Genomic DNA, 13756 nt, shown 5'->3' with positions numbered 1-13756 from the left:
GCACGAAAGCCTTTGGCAGCAAGAAGTGATGTGTGCTGTTCTGCTGCAGCACTCCACCGCATTTGTAACAGCCAGGGTGAGTTTTGGTTTTTAATTCAATTCATGTAACTTCCTGTTTGCTCTTAGAGCATGCACTGATAAAATTATGTTGGTTTTGATCTGATCAGAAGTTCTGCTGCTTGGCTTCTGTAAGAGTGGAACAGTACCATCTCCTCTGCTCCCTTCTTTCACACTGGAGAAAGCTTTTTGCTCAGGTATCACCCCGATTATGGTGATGGCATTTTGATTATTTTGGGTCTTTGACACACATTTTGAAAATTAAAAAAAAAAAAAAATTTTGGGAAGTCCTCTGCTGTACTTCTGGGGTAAACCAACATTTTGTTTTCATTGTCAAAGACCTGATTTTTGGTTACCTGCAGTAAATACTGACGGTGAGTGGTGCCTGGCCTTTCAGATATCTGTATCAGCAGGCAGAAGGTTGTCGGTGGTGAAAGCAGATTGCTCGTAATGAATTAGATGTCAGTTCAAATGCTGCGAAAGGAGTGGTTAACAGAACACAGAGCTGAGTCATACCGCAGCGAGAGAGACAGAACGGCTACACCCGTGCGCGTGCACATCATCGCTGTACCTCATCCGTGTTCAAAAGTCTTGCGCTGGGAAAGTGCGTTAAGACCTCTTGGTGTTTTCCAGGATCTCTGTCGTTGGCTTTCTGCTTTTAGGCGCTGTTGAATTCTGGCTTGCAGCAGCTATGGCTGGAACGGTGCATCTGTTGTCGTGCTGGTTTGTTTGTGGTGTTTGGACGCTGGCATCACCACAAAAAGCCCAGATCCAGGGCTGAGGCTAACAGGCTGCTTTCTTACAACCTCTCCCATCATTTCTGTAAAAGGCTATCGTGTGCAACACACCAGCCATAATCTAGCTGGTACCTTCTTCGTACACGCAGCTTCTGCTCTTGCCCGGTGCCTGCGCGTAGAGGATGATGATGGCTGGTAGACAGCTGCCTGGAGCACAGTGAGGAAGGCAGTTGGGGATGGGGAGGAAGGCAATGCTTTGGAAAATCAATTAGAAGAGTGAAATCTCCAGCAGCCTAAATAATGTCCAACTGGAACTAGTTGGGAATATTTTTCCCTTAACGTCTGGAAGAGATTGAAAACAAGTAGTTTATTCCTCTCCCAGCCTAAATTTTGTTACTCAACCCTTTATGTCTTAGGAACCTTTGTTCTTCCTTTCTAAAAATGAACAGAAAAAAATACAAAAAATAGGTCTGATTAGTGAAACCAGGTCTTAAAAGCTCTCCAGTGGTGGCAGGAGTCACCCGTCCTAAGCAGCTTCAGGCGTTTTGTTGTCTGGTAGGTTGCGTGAGGCTTTCTCTGGTTCCCAAAGGACAGCTCTGTTTCTGGGGACTTAACTGGCATTTGTGGTAACCTTAGCATCCAAAACAATAAAAAAAATAGTAACTGGCCATAGAGAATGTTTTCTTAGCCTCTCTTGCCCCAACAGCGGGAGCAAGTATGTTAGCGAGATCCTCGGGGGATATTTGCTGTCATGTTTTTGTTCGGTGGTTACAGAGATGCCTTTGTTTGCTGTCATTGTTAACTGAAACCATCAGCCAGTTGTAAGCTTCTTGTATCCATATCTGGGTCTAAATGGGATAAAAAAATCCCAAGACTTCAGCATTATTTTAATGGATTCTCCCAGAAGAATTTGTCTAGACTATTAAAATACCCTGTTGCCAAATGGGAGCTGGAGGAAAAAACAACAACAACAACAAAAAATCTTGTGGTTATTGTTTCCAGACAATGATTTGTGTCTTTATTTTTCACGGCCAATAGGTCGACCAAGCGTAGTGCTGTCCGTCTTCATAATTTGAATAATCTCAAATCAGAACTCTCATGGGTTATCGAAGCAGGCCACCGGTGCTGTGTAAATACATTGCTGTAATGCACCAAGAAACTTCTTCATGAAGCCTTTTGTAATCACTTATCTAATTTATTTAGATTGAGGGGTTGTACTGTAAACAATAATCAGTGGTAAACAAGGTAAGATTATCGCTATAATCCATTTTTAAAAGCTAGAGCAATGCCTAGATCGCCTGTTATCACCATGCAACCTACCCTGTCTTTACTGTGCTTTGCAGTACCGTTGCAGTGCTCAAAATAGTAAGTTACATGAAAAAAATAAAAATCTTTAGGAGAAACTAAACCACTGAGCCCCTTGGAGTGCTGCTGTGGGCTTTGCAGAGATTCTGTGTGCGGACCCGAGCCCGGGTACAGCCTGTGCTTTACTCCAGGGCTGAAACACAAGGGGAAGGACTCTGTTGGTTTAGGATAATGTTCTTCTTGGTGTTCTGAGCAAGACTGCATTGCTTGGTGGGGTTGGGTTTTCTTCTGATTCACCAAAAACAAAACACTACGAGGCAAGTTTAATTTCCACAGCATGACTTCTGCATTTCTCCAGATGATACCATCAGACATATCTTGGCTGTTTTATCCAGCATTGCACATTCCTGTTCTGTGACCGCTCAGTTCCTCCAGCTGCAGTGAGACTCCTCCAGTCGTGGGGATTTCTGTTGCCATCAACCATCGTTCCTTTACCGAGTTGTACCCCACTAGAAACACACACAAGTTGCATTTAGTCCCCAGGTCCCACTCAGCTGTGCTGGGTCATGTTTGCTGGACTAAGGCTTTGCAAGACGTGCTCCATGTCGTTAACTGGTCAGGAGGCGTGCTTCTGACTGGGAAAGGGGATGGAGGGTCTGCGAGCCGATCAACCCGCCTTTGCTAGCGGAAAGGCTTTGTTTACAGCCGTTGGTCTCCTGTTGTGAAGGGCAGATGACAAATGGGGTCGGGCTAGCCCCATGGTTAGATGACATTCATGGGAATTATTCATCTCTGATTGTTGTGGTGAGGTCATGTGCTGTGTCCCATGCTATGCCGCTCTGCCAAGAGATTTATTTTAATAGAAGCCTTTAAGTAACTGGCATTCTTGCTAATCATGGTGCATCTGCTTCTCTGGGTTCCCTGTTATGAGTAATTTAATGCTTTTATTTTAGCTAGAAGGGATCTGTGTCACCATCTGCCCTGGAAAGCTATTGATGGGGTTGTGAGGAACATGGAGTGTCAGCAGCAGGAGAGAGGGACTTGTAAAGGGATGACGGGATTTCCTCTTGTAATACAATATAAGATGGTTTACTGTGATTACGGCTTAGATAACCTGCATATAAAACCTGTTAGCTGCTCCTTGATTCTGTTGGGGACCATTCCTCTGATATTTTTATAGAGGGAAGATGCTGTCGTCAGTACCAAGTAGGAATAACGCAGATAATCTGCCAAATAAAGTCTCTGCTTCTCGTGGGGGCACGGATCTCCGAGACCGAAACCTTCAAGACTGACCCTAAAATGCCAGCACATCTGCCACTGCCAGCAGGCCCGTGCTCTTTGGAGAGGGCTTGCCAGCCACTTCTCAAGCCAAATGCTTTCCTAATCAATGGTTATTTTTTAATTGTTGTTTACAGCCCACTTCCTTGGAACAAGCCCTCTCCATGCCGTAGCTGAGTCACAATAGACGTGAAGAGGCTCTAGGGCTGAAAAGCAAATTGCTCTTCACGTCCCTGAGTGGTGTACTTTCACTTACGCACAGAGTATCATCCTGGTTTCTCAAGAGCGTGTGGCTGAGGTCTTTGTATTGTCTGAGAAACGTGCCTTCTTGTCTTTACGACTGGTTAGTAATTGTACGGTTCACCATCCAACCTGACTGGTTCGGTCCTTCCTGACCTCCCTGCGGCTTGTTGCCTTGTCGGCAAGCTAATCGATACGAGAGCGTGCAGGGCTGGGAAGCGCTTTGTGTGGGTTTATCGTGTGAAGTTTTTCTTTGATGGTTCAATCCTTCCCACCCATCGGTTATGTTGGGTTTGGAGTATGAACTGGCCTGACTGAAACGTCCTGCCTCAAAAGATAACGTGGGATAAAAATTTAGCAGCTCTGATGTTTTTGTCATGCAAAGGTGCAGCTCTTATTTCACATTCATCTAAGAAAATGTTCTTGCTGTCCCTTGTGTCTTCTGTAGATAAGTGACAAGCAGGAGGAATGCGTAGGGCCAAAATTTGCTTAAGGTTTGCAACTGGGCAAAAGAGGCTGTGGGCTGGAGCTGGTCATCTGGACAGGCTGAAGGAGGAAGCACGCCCTGCACTCAGAACAGGGCTCATGGTCTCCTGCAGGTACATGGAAATGAAAAAAATAAACAGAAATCAGAAGTGGGATATAACTGAGACTCTCCACAGAAGTCAGTTCAATTTGGGTTTTTCCCTCCTTCCTTCCCTCACAGCATGTTGGGACCATAATGTCGGGCCACCCGTCGCATCTCCAGCGACCAGATGGCTCTGGCTGGGCAGCCGAGTGTTGGCGTTACCGCGTCGTGGGGAAAAGCTGCTCGTGGAAGAGTTCATGTGAAGCCAAAACTGGCCGGTCTTGCAGGGTCACCAGGGTTCTGGCTGTAGGATGGGAACCAGGCAAGTCATCTTCCTGCAGAGAGATTTTGTCAAAATGGGCTAAATGGGGGAAAGAAAAGCGATGAATGTTAGAGTGAGCGGTGCGTGTCTGTGCTCCAAACCCAGAGCCTCTGGAGAGCATCAAGGGGTGGAGAGCTGTCAATGGAGGAGAAGGCAAAAGGCATAGCTCAGATGTAGCTCTGGAAGGAAGGGTATGAAGTGGCACTCTGAGAAAGCAAGCCTACAGGGTGTTTTTATCCATTCTCATATCAACCGTGGCTATTAGAACAAGGAGACATCTTCAGTGTTTTGGTTTTTCAATGCAATACAAGCATTTGTAGATCTGGGAACCAGGTTATTCTGTGTAGGTCTGGCTTGGCACAGTCCTAGGAGGTACTGAATCCACTCAGTGCTGGGGATTTCTTCTGAAATTTAAAAACTACTGACAATGTTTTGGTCCCAAATAAGGACTTACAGATTTGCCTTGGAATTGCTGGTAACCGCGCAATGTAGGATGGAGTTTTAAATCTAGCTGATGTAAGGTTCTACCTGTGATAATTTGGCATGAAGAGATTTCCTCTCCTTACGATTTCCGTGTGCTTATACCATATAATAAAACTCTAGATCTCCATAATTTGTATCAGCTGTTCAGAGCAGATGCTGTGCTGTTATTCTGTCTGATACATTCTTCATGCCTGCTGGGTTACTGCCTTTTTCCAAGACCTTTGAATTAGCTAGATTTTTGGGTCATCAAGATTATTTAATGTTATTGTCATAAATATTTGTACAGGACTTGGTCAGTGCTTATATAAGAGCTGAAAGACAGTGATTTGTTTTAAGAGGATGTGTGTTTTAATGAACTGCCAGCTGAAAGTCAGATATAAACTGTGAAAAAGTGCTTTTCTTTCACAGGACTATTGCAGTTTGTAGAGTGGGAAAAAAAGGACTATTTAGATTGTCAGTTATTCTGAATTGTTGGTTACAGCTGTTTAAATTTAAAATCACTTGAGAGCTCTTTAAAAAGAGGACTACTTGCTTCTAAATAGCTGTGTTGGCTTATCATCGTGTCCTCAAAAGTTGAGAAGTTGATCTCTTGCATCTTATTAATTGTTTTCTGTTAAACCATTAACATGGTTTGAATTGTTTGTATGACAAAAATGGGAGGTGGTTATTGTGTTAAATTTCACAGTTGATTCTTGCATAGAATTCCTTTCTTTTTTTTCTTAATTTCCAAAGTACTATCCTCCCAAATACAAACAATAGACTCCAAATGCTCACAATATGAATCTGTTGTTTGGAATGATGAAGGTTATACATCATCCAATCTGCTGAAATGTGTTACAAATGGATAAATATTTGCTTTGCCTCTAGCTCTTCTTAGAAGTGCTGGAATTAGTATTTTTTTTTTTTGAGGGAATTTTTGCCAGCTTTCTCAATGAGGAACAGTCCTACAAATAAGCCAAAATATGGAGGCTGCCAGGGGGTGCTGTGTGCGTTCTGGCAAACTTGGGTTGTTTCTTCTAAATATCTTAATTAGCAGAGCATAGTCCCCAAGCTGTTCTTGGAGAGCTGCTGCTCTGCCAGACCGCAAGCGACAAGCCCCCAAATCTTGTGGGTTTAGGTCATTAGAAGAGTCTTTAGTACTGCGATGTTGCGCCGAGCGTGTGTATGATTCTTCACGCTGATAAACCACCACAAGAATGTGCCAAGTTGGACAAACTCCCCTTCGCCGTGTCATCCGCTGATGTGAAACCTTTTTGTGCTGTTGGGTGGCTCCCAGCTGGAGCCAAGGTTTCGCGTGTTGTCGGGAAGAGCCGTGTGTAACCGGTTGTAGGAGCAGGAGTTGATGTGTCATTGGGTCTCCATTCAAACTGTGTCTTAGTGTCTAAATCCAGATTTTTACGGGATCCCTAATAAATCAGATTGCTGTTCCTGTGTTGGCCAGGTGAGTCTAAATCTTCATAATCTCTAGGTTTGGGTGCCGCTCTGGTTCTGTCGGTATGAAGCACTGCTCCAAAGGAGTCCCAGAGACCATCCCCAATGTTCCTGTGCTTTGAGACCTTGGTATGTCCAATGCTCTGGATTAACAATGTGATCTATTTTCCCTTTCAGAAAAAGAGCAGAGAGGAGACATGCGGGGAAGGCAGCGGAGTAGAGATCCTGGAGAACAGACCGTACATGGATGGACCGGGAGGCAACGGGCAGTATACGCACAAGGTGTACCACATCGGCATGCACATCCCCAGCTGGTTCCGGTCCATATTGCCCAAGGCAGCTCTGCGAGTCGAAGAGGAATCGTGGAATGCATATCCTTATACGAGGACCAGGTAAAATTTATCAAGGTGTCCAGAGCTGTCTCCCTGCTTTACAGAGAGGATTTGGTGTCATTCTGTGCAGTGGTGGCATCTCTTCCATCTCCGGTAATACCCTTTAGAGAAACTGGGGTCACGTCCTGAAATTCTTACACGGTGCTTAATGCCTGAGCTGACTGCGTACGTACTTGAGAATTTGTGGCTGTTTCGTCCATCAGAGCATGGGAATGGTTTTTATTTCATCTTGTATCCTGCACTGCACATTCTACTTCATAGCATGGGAATGGTTTTTATTTCATCTTGTGTCCTGCACTGGACATTCTACTTCACGTTGCAGATACCTGCTAGCTCAGGGAAGTTATAAATGTACACGGTGAGGGGAAGGTTGTCATGTTGAACACTGTCAGGTAAGACAGGATTCATTTGTTTCAGGGAGGGAAGTGTGGGGAGAGAAGAAATAAAAATAAATCTGGTGCTGCTTTTCTGGGTACTTAGTGTCATTTAGCTAGAAAATAATAAACCTACATCCTATGGTTTTCACCCTGAGAAGGGAAGAGAGCCAGAGGCACTGCGGAGCCCTCTGGGACCTCCTCGTCTCAGCTGGTTTTTGCCTGGGAGGACTTTCAGATAGCCTGGAATAAATAGCCTTTGTGCCAGTTACTTGTTTAAAGTGTTTGGAATAAATAGCCTTTGTGCCAGTTACTTCTTGTTTAAAGTGTGTGCCTTTCTCCAGGTTCACAAGTCTGATATTGCTGTCATCCTTCATAATAAAACAGCTTTAATGGACATTTTGGTTTTTATCAAAAATCTAGAAAAGTTTCATAGTTCTGTTTTAACTGGTGTCTACAGGTGACATTATCTGGGGAAAGGTGGGGAGCCAGTGTCTGCACACGGGCAGTTACTCATGGCTAAATATAATGGAGCTGTCTGACTTTCAGGTGATTAAAGTCCACTTCCAGTCTCTTTTTATCTATTCTCTTCAAACGCCTGTGAGTCAATAAGTTGTCCAGGAAACCTGGCCCTGCGCAGAATCAGTCCATATTTTATTCTGTCGCAGATTCCAGGCGTGAGCTCTGCTTGTCTCCTGGAAGAGATGCATTTCCAGGGTGTCCTTGTGTTACATCTGTGTCGTACCTGCAAGGATAACATAACTCATCAGTACAGCAGACCCAAAAGCTCTGTCCTTGCTGAGAACTGCTCCTGTGAAAACAGCCTGTCCTGACAATCTGCTCCTGCAGCAAACATTGTGAAGTTGCAGGTTTTTGTCAGTATCTCTGCAAAATGAGATGACTTGGTGGTCCCCTGGGGCTTTCTGCATGCTTGTGGCCAGCTGGGAGGTTGTTTCTTGGTCAATGTGGGTGCCCAGCCTCCAGTGATGGTGTGGGGTGCGTCGTACCCCGTGTGCCCCTCGCTGCACGGCCAGCACAGCGCCTGGCTGGGGGGATACTAAACCAGAGCTCTTCCCGTGAAGCCACATGGCCCAGGCGAGCTCCTGCCTTAAGACATTATTGAAGAAAATCTCTTTAATCCGTACAGTTGGTATTTTAAGCATATCTGAAGTAAAACACGAGTCAAGGCTGGCTTGGATTTGAGGCTGATTTTGTGCATTTTAGGAAAGCGGTTTTTGCGCTTGCGAAGCCGAGCGGGGTTTGCTCTGAGCTGCATTGTTCTCCTTTCCAGGTACACGTGTCCTTTTGTGGAGAAGTTCTCTATTGATATTGAGACGTACTACAAAACCGATCCGGGAGAGCATGTCAACGTGTTCAACCTTTCTCCTGCAGAAAAAAGACAAACCATTCTAGGTGAATAGCCTTTTTCTTCTACTATTTCCTTTAATCTGCTTTTTTTTTTTTTTTTTTTGGCTATGTGAAGGGTTTTTCTTGGTATGTCCCATCTCCCTGTCCCATTGTCCCCTAAACACACAACCGCACCCCTGCTGGTGTCAGGCTTCAGGGCAGGGTTACATCAAGTAGAGTGAGGACATCCGAGTGCTCTTCTAGGCTTGATGGAAATCATATGGAAATCCTTTGAATCCCCCGTTTGTAAGATCAAGCTGATGCTTTCCTGTCTTATTTGTGCAGCCCCTGAAGGGAGTAAGACATCTGATGATTTGGAGAGTAATAAGTAGAAACAGAAGAAGAAAATATCGCTGTGTAATGGTGTAGCTCCTTTGTGTATATGAAAACCATTCCTGTGTGCACTTCTGCAACATGAAGATGTATTTCATTTTTCTTTTATCTCCTTTTAGTCTTACCCTCACGCAGGTTAACGCTTCAGCCTTGCAGCTGTCCTTAGAAGACTGAGTTAATGAGCCTTATGTATGTAAGGATTTAATGAGAAAAGGCAAAAGGGAACACCTGGTAAAAAGGCAGAGAATGGCAAGTGTCACAGCGGTTCCTCTGTCTTGGTATCATGATGCGTGCCCATGGAGACCCAGCTGCGTGGCAGGGAGTGCTGGCGGTTACAGCCGCCCAGGGCTGAAGCATCCCTTGCTCTGAAGCCGCTGAGGCAGGAGAAGTGTGGAGCTCAGGCTGAGCTCTGGCAGCCCCGTGCTGTGGTGGCTGCAGTGGGGGCTCTGGGGAAGGACATTAGCGGCTGCTCTGGCTCCTTGAGCGCTGTTGACATGCAGGACGTGGTATGAACCCTGTGCAATTTCGGTTGAGTGTTACTTGATTTGAGCTTCTTTGTTTTGAACTTCAGTTTGACTGTCCTGGTTCCCAAGCCTGTCTGATCAGGCGTGCCGTACTGCACAAATAGGCTTGAGTCACGCTGCCTCCTGGAGAGGTGTCGGGAGAGCTGTCATTTCTTGTGAAGTGCGATCCTGCTCTTCAATCCAAACTTGAGATGCTTCTGCTGAGGTCTGGGGTAGAGGTTGCAGATCTTCAAAATGTGCTCGTTCGCTGCCCTTCCGTTGCAGTTCCCACTTCTCCATTGTTGAAGTGCTAATTAGGACAATTTGGACTTTGTGCCTGCTGGAGAACATCTGGTGTAACAATAGGAGTTTCCAGTAACCTCCCTTGATGGACTCCAGAGATAAGATGTTCAGTGGGTAATGGCTTTTCCATAACAGCGGAAGGGCAGGTGTGTGTAACCGTCTCGGATAGAGCTGGCGCACTGTGAGTGATGTTAGAAAAGCCGAACGATGGAAAGTGCAAAAGATCGTTTTGGAGCTAGGAAGATGGAGTGTGCAGATCTGCCGGAGTGCTGCGGATCTGCCATCACCGTGGGCAAAACCATCTATTTGGAGCAGAGCCTCTGTTTGCAGGAACTGTGTGTACTCGCTCCTCTGGCAGAGCTGCTCGCTGCCCAGAAGCAATGTATAAACAATTTAAATATCAGTTGTTTAAGTGTAAGTGGAAAGAAACTAAATGGCTGTAATGCTTCTGGTAGTTGCTAAAACAGAAATAACTGTTGAAAAATGGTATTTTCTTCTTTTGTTCAGGGAAAGGAAGTGTCTAACTGTTTCTATTCTCTCTCCGTAGATCCTATTGATATTGTTAAAGATCCTATCCCTCCACACGAATACAAAGCTGAGGAGGATCCAAAGCTGTATAAATCAGTGAAGACTAAAAGAGGCCCCCTCTCAGAAGACTGGATTCAAGAGTACAAGAACAACCCTGGGAAATACCCCATCATGTGTGCATATAAACTGTGTAAAGTCGAGTTCAGATACTGGGGGATGCAGTCGAAAATTGAGCGGTTTATCCATGACGTTGGTGAGCATCTCTAGTCTTGCAAAGTTCACTGCCAAGTCCTTAATGTTGTTTCTGAAATACAAAGGTGAGGTACATGCGATGTATCATATCCCAAGACATGTCTGCGGTGAGATTCTCAGATATGATTGCTTTTGCAAAGCTGTGGGGCAGTTCAGAAAAAAACTGTGTTATTCTATCGCTTATAATCGTGGTTTGTATGAATCCAAACCACATGTAGCCACTGAAAGGGTGTCAAGTCCCGTGTAGGCGAGAACTTGGATACTCTCTTTTTTAGAGAAGGATTTGTCTGGTAAACTTTGCCAGGTAATTTTCAAAATCTGCCAGTTTTCTTTATTGTGAACAAAATCCTGAAGGGCTGCTCGGAGAAATAAGCTTCACTTCTGAGTCCTAAGTGGCTCCAGAAAACCACTCCCTGGAGAGTCCTTAGTTTCTACCCACCTGGAGGCAGCCCTGGGGGGTCTCTGTGTGGCCGTACATCTCTGTCCCCCAGGCTGTGGTGCTCAGGGCTGCCCACCTCACTGGGCTAGAACCCACCGTGGGTCATCGACAGCTCTCGGTTGTGAGTAAATGTGCCGCTTTGATTGATGCGTCGTGCTTAGGTCGATGCTTTTAAGGAGGTATTTGTGTCCCAGATGTAGCTAAGTGGAGACAGTCCAGGTAGTAGCAGAGCTGGCAGTAATTTGTTCTTTGCAGGAAATCTATAACGCAACTGATAGTTTCTGAGTCTTGCCACAGGAGACACGATCTATGGCCAGGTGGAAAACTTAGAGTGTTTTAAAGAAACATTCCCATCTCAAAAAAATAAAATGCAGAGCTATGGCTGTCCTCTGGCAAAGAAAAGGCCAAAGAAAGGCTGTGTCAAGGATGCTACCTGCTTTCTATGCACAGTAAATCTTCCTGCATGAGCTCTATAGCTGTCCTTTCTCTATGCAAAGCTTCTATCAAGTGCCTGATGCTGGCACAAATAATTTCATAGCTCTCTTCAGTCGTACTGTGCTCCTGAGAGCTCATGTGGGAAACACGGACAGAGCGGTGGAGGATGGTGTGCACTGCTGGGTGAATAGCCACAGGTCACTTTTTTTAAAGCTCCTTTGGTTTTACTTTACCCCGGATGGAATTTTTTACCTGTTACAGACCGTATTACAAGTGGCTCTCTGCAATGAACTCCCTTGGCGTGCGGTGCCATGGGTTAATTTAGTGTGTGCTGCAAAACATGGGGGCAGAATAACAACTCCGTTGTGTCCGTTAAATCAAAAAGAAGCATGTGACTCTTCCAGTTGTTCAGAGGTGTTTGGCATAGATTAAACCGTGGTCCCTTAGAAATGTTTCTTTTGTGTTTTCCTGACAGCCTGCCTGCCATTTTCCTCTTGATTGAGGTTTTGCAGAGAGCCAAGCCAGCTCATTGTCTGCTTTTCAAAAGCCTTTCCACTCTGTTATAATGATGGCAAATACAGTTTTTCAAAGTGGTTAAGATGCATAAAATCAGAAAAGCCTTTAAGGCAAGACAAAGCCGAGGGAGTGAAAAGCGAAAGCAAAAGCTTTGGGCATCTGCAGAAGCTGTGCAGCCTCCCCCTGCAATGGGATGACCATGGGGAAGCTGTTAGCGACTGGAAAAGTGCCAGGGCACGTGCACCAAAGACAGCAAGGGATGAGGATGTTTGAGTTGGAAGGACATGGGCTGTGACATGACTGACCAGGCTTGTACACTGATCCCAGGTTTGGGGTTTCAGCTGGTGACTCAGAGCAGATGGACACTTGTGTGTGTTGTGCAACCAGAGCATGGACCACACTGCCCAGTGCCAGAGGTGTTCTTGTCACCTGTCCCTCCTTGGCATTTTTCTTCTGGTTCCTCTCTTCCTAGCTCCTGCAAATTTGTTTCTTGGGAAATTAGCACTGTCAAGCCAGAAAGAAAAGCCAGGCAGAAACCAAGAGCAGCATCCAAACTCTACCCAAGGTGGGAAGCGGTCCTTAGTGGTGCACACTAAAATTAGAGAATGGCTTGAAGGAAGAACGCGTTCGAGTTAAGTGACGGATGGATTGTGATATGTAGAAAAGCTACTGAGCGCAGAGGGAGTAACTCTGGGGGACGGTGTTGAAATGTTCTGTCTTGCTGAGCGCAACAGCCATTTTTTCTGATGACTAATTGGACAGTTACTCAGTGCTTTGACAGCCTGAGACACAGACTGAAATTGTGGGCTATTAGTCTACTTGGCTGTAATATTTGTATGCTTTTTTACTCCTTTCCCAAGAATTCTAAGTTTAATTGGACTGGCACTGCATAATACTCTGCTCCCACTTGCTTCCTAATGGTGCACATGGGCTGCGATTCTCTTGCTGTTCAACAAGTGTTGGCTGTTGCGTAGGGGTTGTTGGTTCGGTATGACAGCAAAGCGTGTTCCCGTCCCAGGAACTGGAGCTTTGTCTAAGCCGGTGCGTCTTAGGCTAAATGTGCCCAAATTGTTGCACAAGAATAAAGTGGGGGAGGTTTTAGAAAACTCTTTTGCAGAACTTTTGTTTCACTTAAGCCCTCAAATGGGAAGTTCATCCAGAAGGACGCAGCCCGGTGGGACCTGCAGCTAGAGGCTTCTGCAGGGCAGGTTGCAGATAGCACGTGGATGTGACCATGGGCTCTTCATCGTGAACGGTCTGAGCAAGGGAAGAAGGGAAGGTGGGGAAGCAAGATATAACAGATATAACTGCAGGTTACCTTTGATCGGATACATTCAGACAACCAGAACAGTACTGCTGAGGTTACGGGATCTGCTGTGACTCTCGAGGAAATAGCATTGCAGAAGGAAATTCAGGCATCCTTTATCTGCTGCCAGGAAATTGTGAGAGTGCATTTTGAAATGCTTTGGAATGTTGCCACTGGGTACATAGTCAATGGGCATCTGCACAGTTGCTTTATATAGATAGTTGAGGGGGTTTGGGCATGATTTGGTGGTGGGTTTTTTGTTTTGTTTCATTTTTTCGTTGAGCTTTTGTTTCAGTTACTATTTTTACTTCAATTTGAAAAAAAAAAAAAACCAAACCCCAGAACTATAAGCAAAAGCTTTTTAAATTCAGCTAAAGAGTCCTCTCTGTCTTGGCGTGTCTCATGGTCATTTGCACTCCTTTTGTGAGATTAAGTTCAACGCCGCATCACAGGCAAATCATTTACAAGAGTCAGCACCTCATAGATTCAGCCAGTGCTGCAGCAGAGCTGTGGAGGTGGCAAGTTGAAAGGCGAAGTGATTTAAATG

At 45.3% G+C, this 13756-nt stretch overlaps 1 protein-coding gene across 1 annotated transcript in view; it reads left to right on the top strand.

The window, feature by feature from the left end:
* Positions 1-6598: 6598 nt before the first annotated feature.
* Positions 6599-13756, top strand: part of LOC104465536 (membrane-associated phosphatidylinositol transfer protein 2-like) — a gene marked incomplete at both ends in the record, with an annotated part of 17202 nt that continues 10044 nt past the window's right edge. The window contains 3 exons of the mRNA XM_010078625.1: positions 6599-6813; positions 8479-8600; positions 10281-10514. Of these exons, the coding sequence (XP_010076927.1) occupies positions 6599-6813; positions 8479-8600; positions 10281-10514 (571 nt within the window). The remainder of the gene's footprint in view (positions 6814-8478; positions 8601-10280; positions 10515-13756) is intronic.

This window comes from Pterocles gutturalis, unplaced genomic scaffold (assembly GCF_000699245.1).
Source record: "Pterocles gutturalis isolate BGI_N339 unplaced genomic scaffold, ASM69924v1 scaffold9798, whole genome shotgun sequence".
NCBI classification, from domain to species: domain Eukaryota; kingdom Metazoa; phylum Chordata; class Aves; order Pterocliformes; family Pteroclidae; genus Pterocles; species Pterocles gutturalis.
The sequence above is the reverse complement of the archived record's forward strand: the minus strand, read 5'-3'. Positions and strand labels throughout refer to the sequence as shown.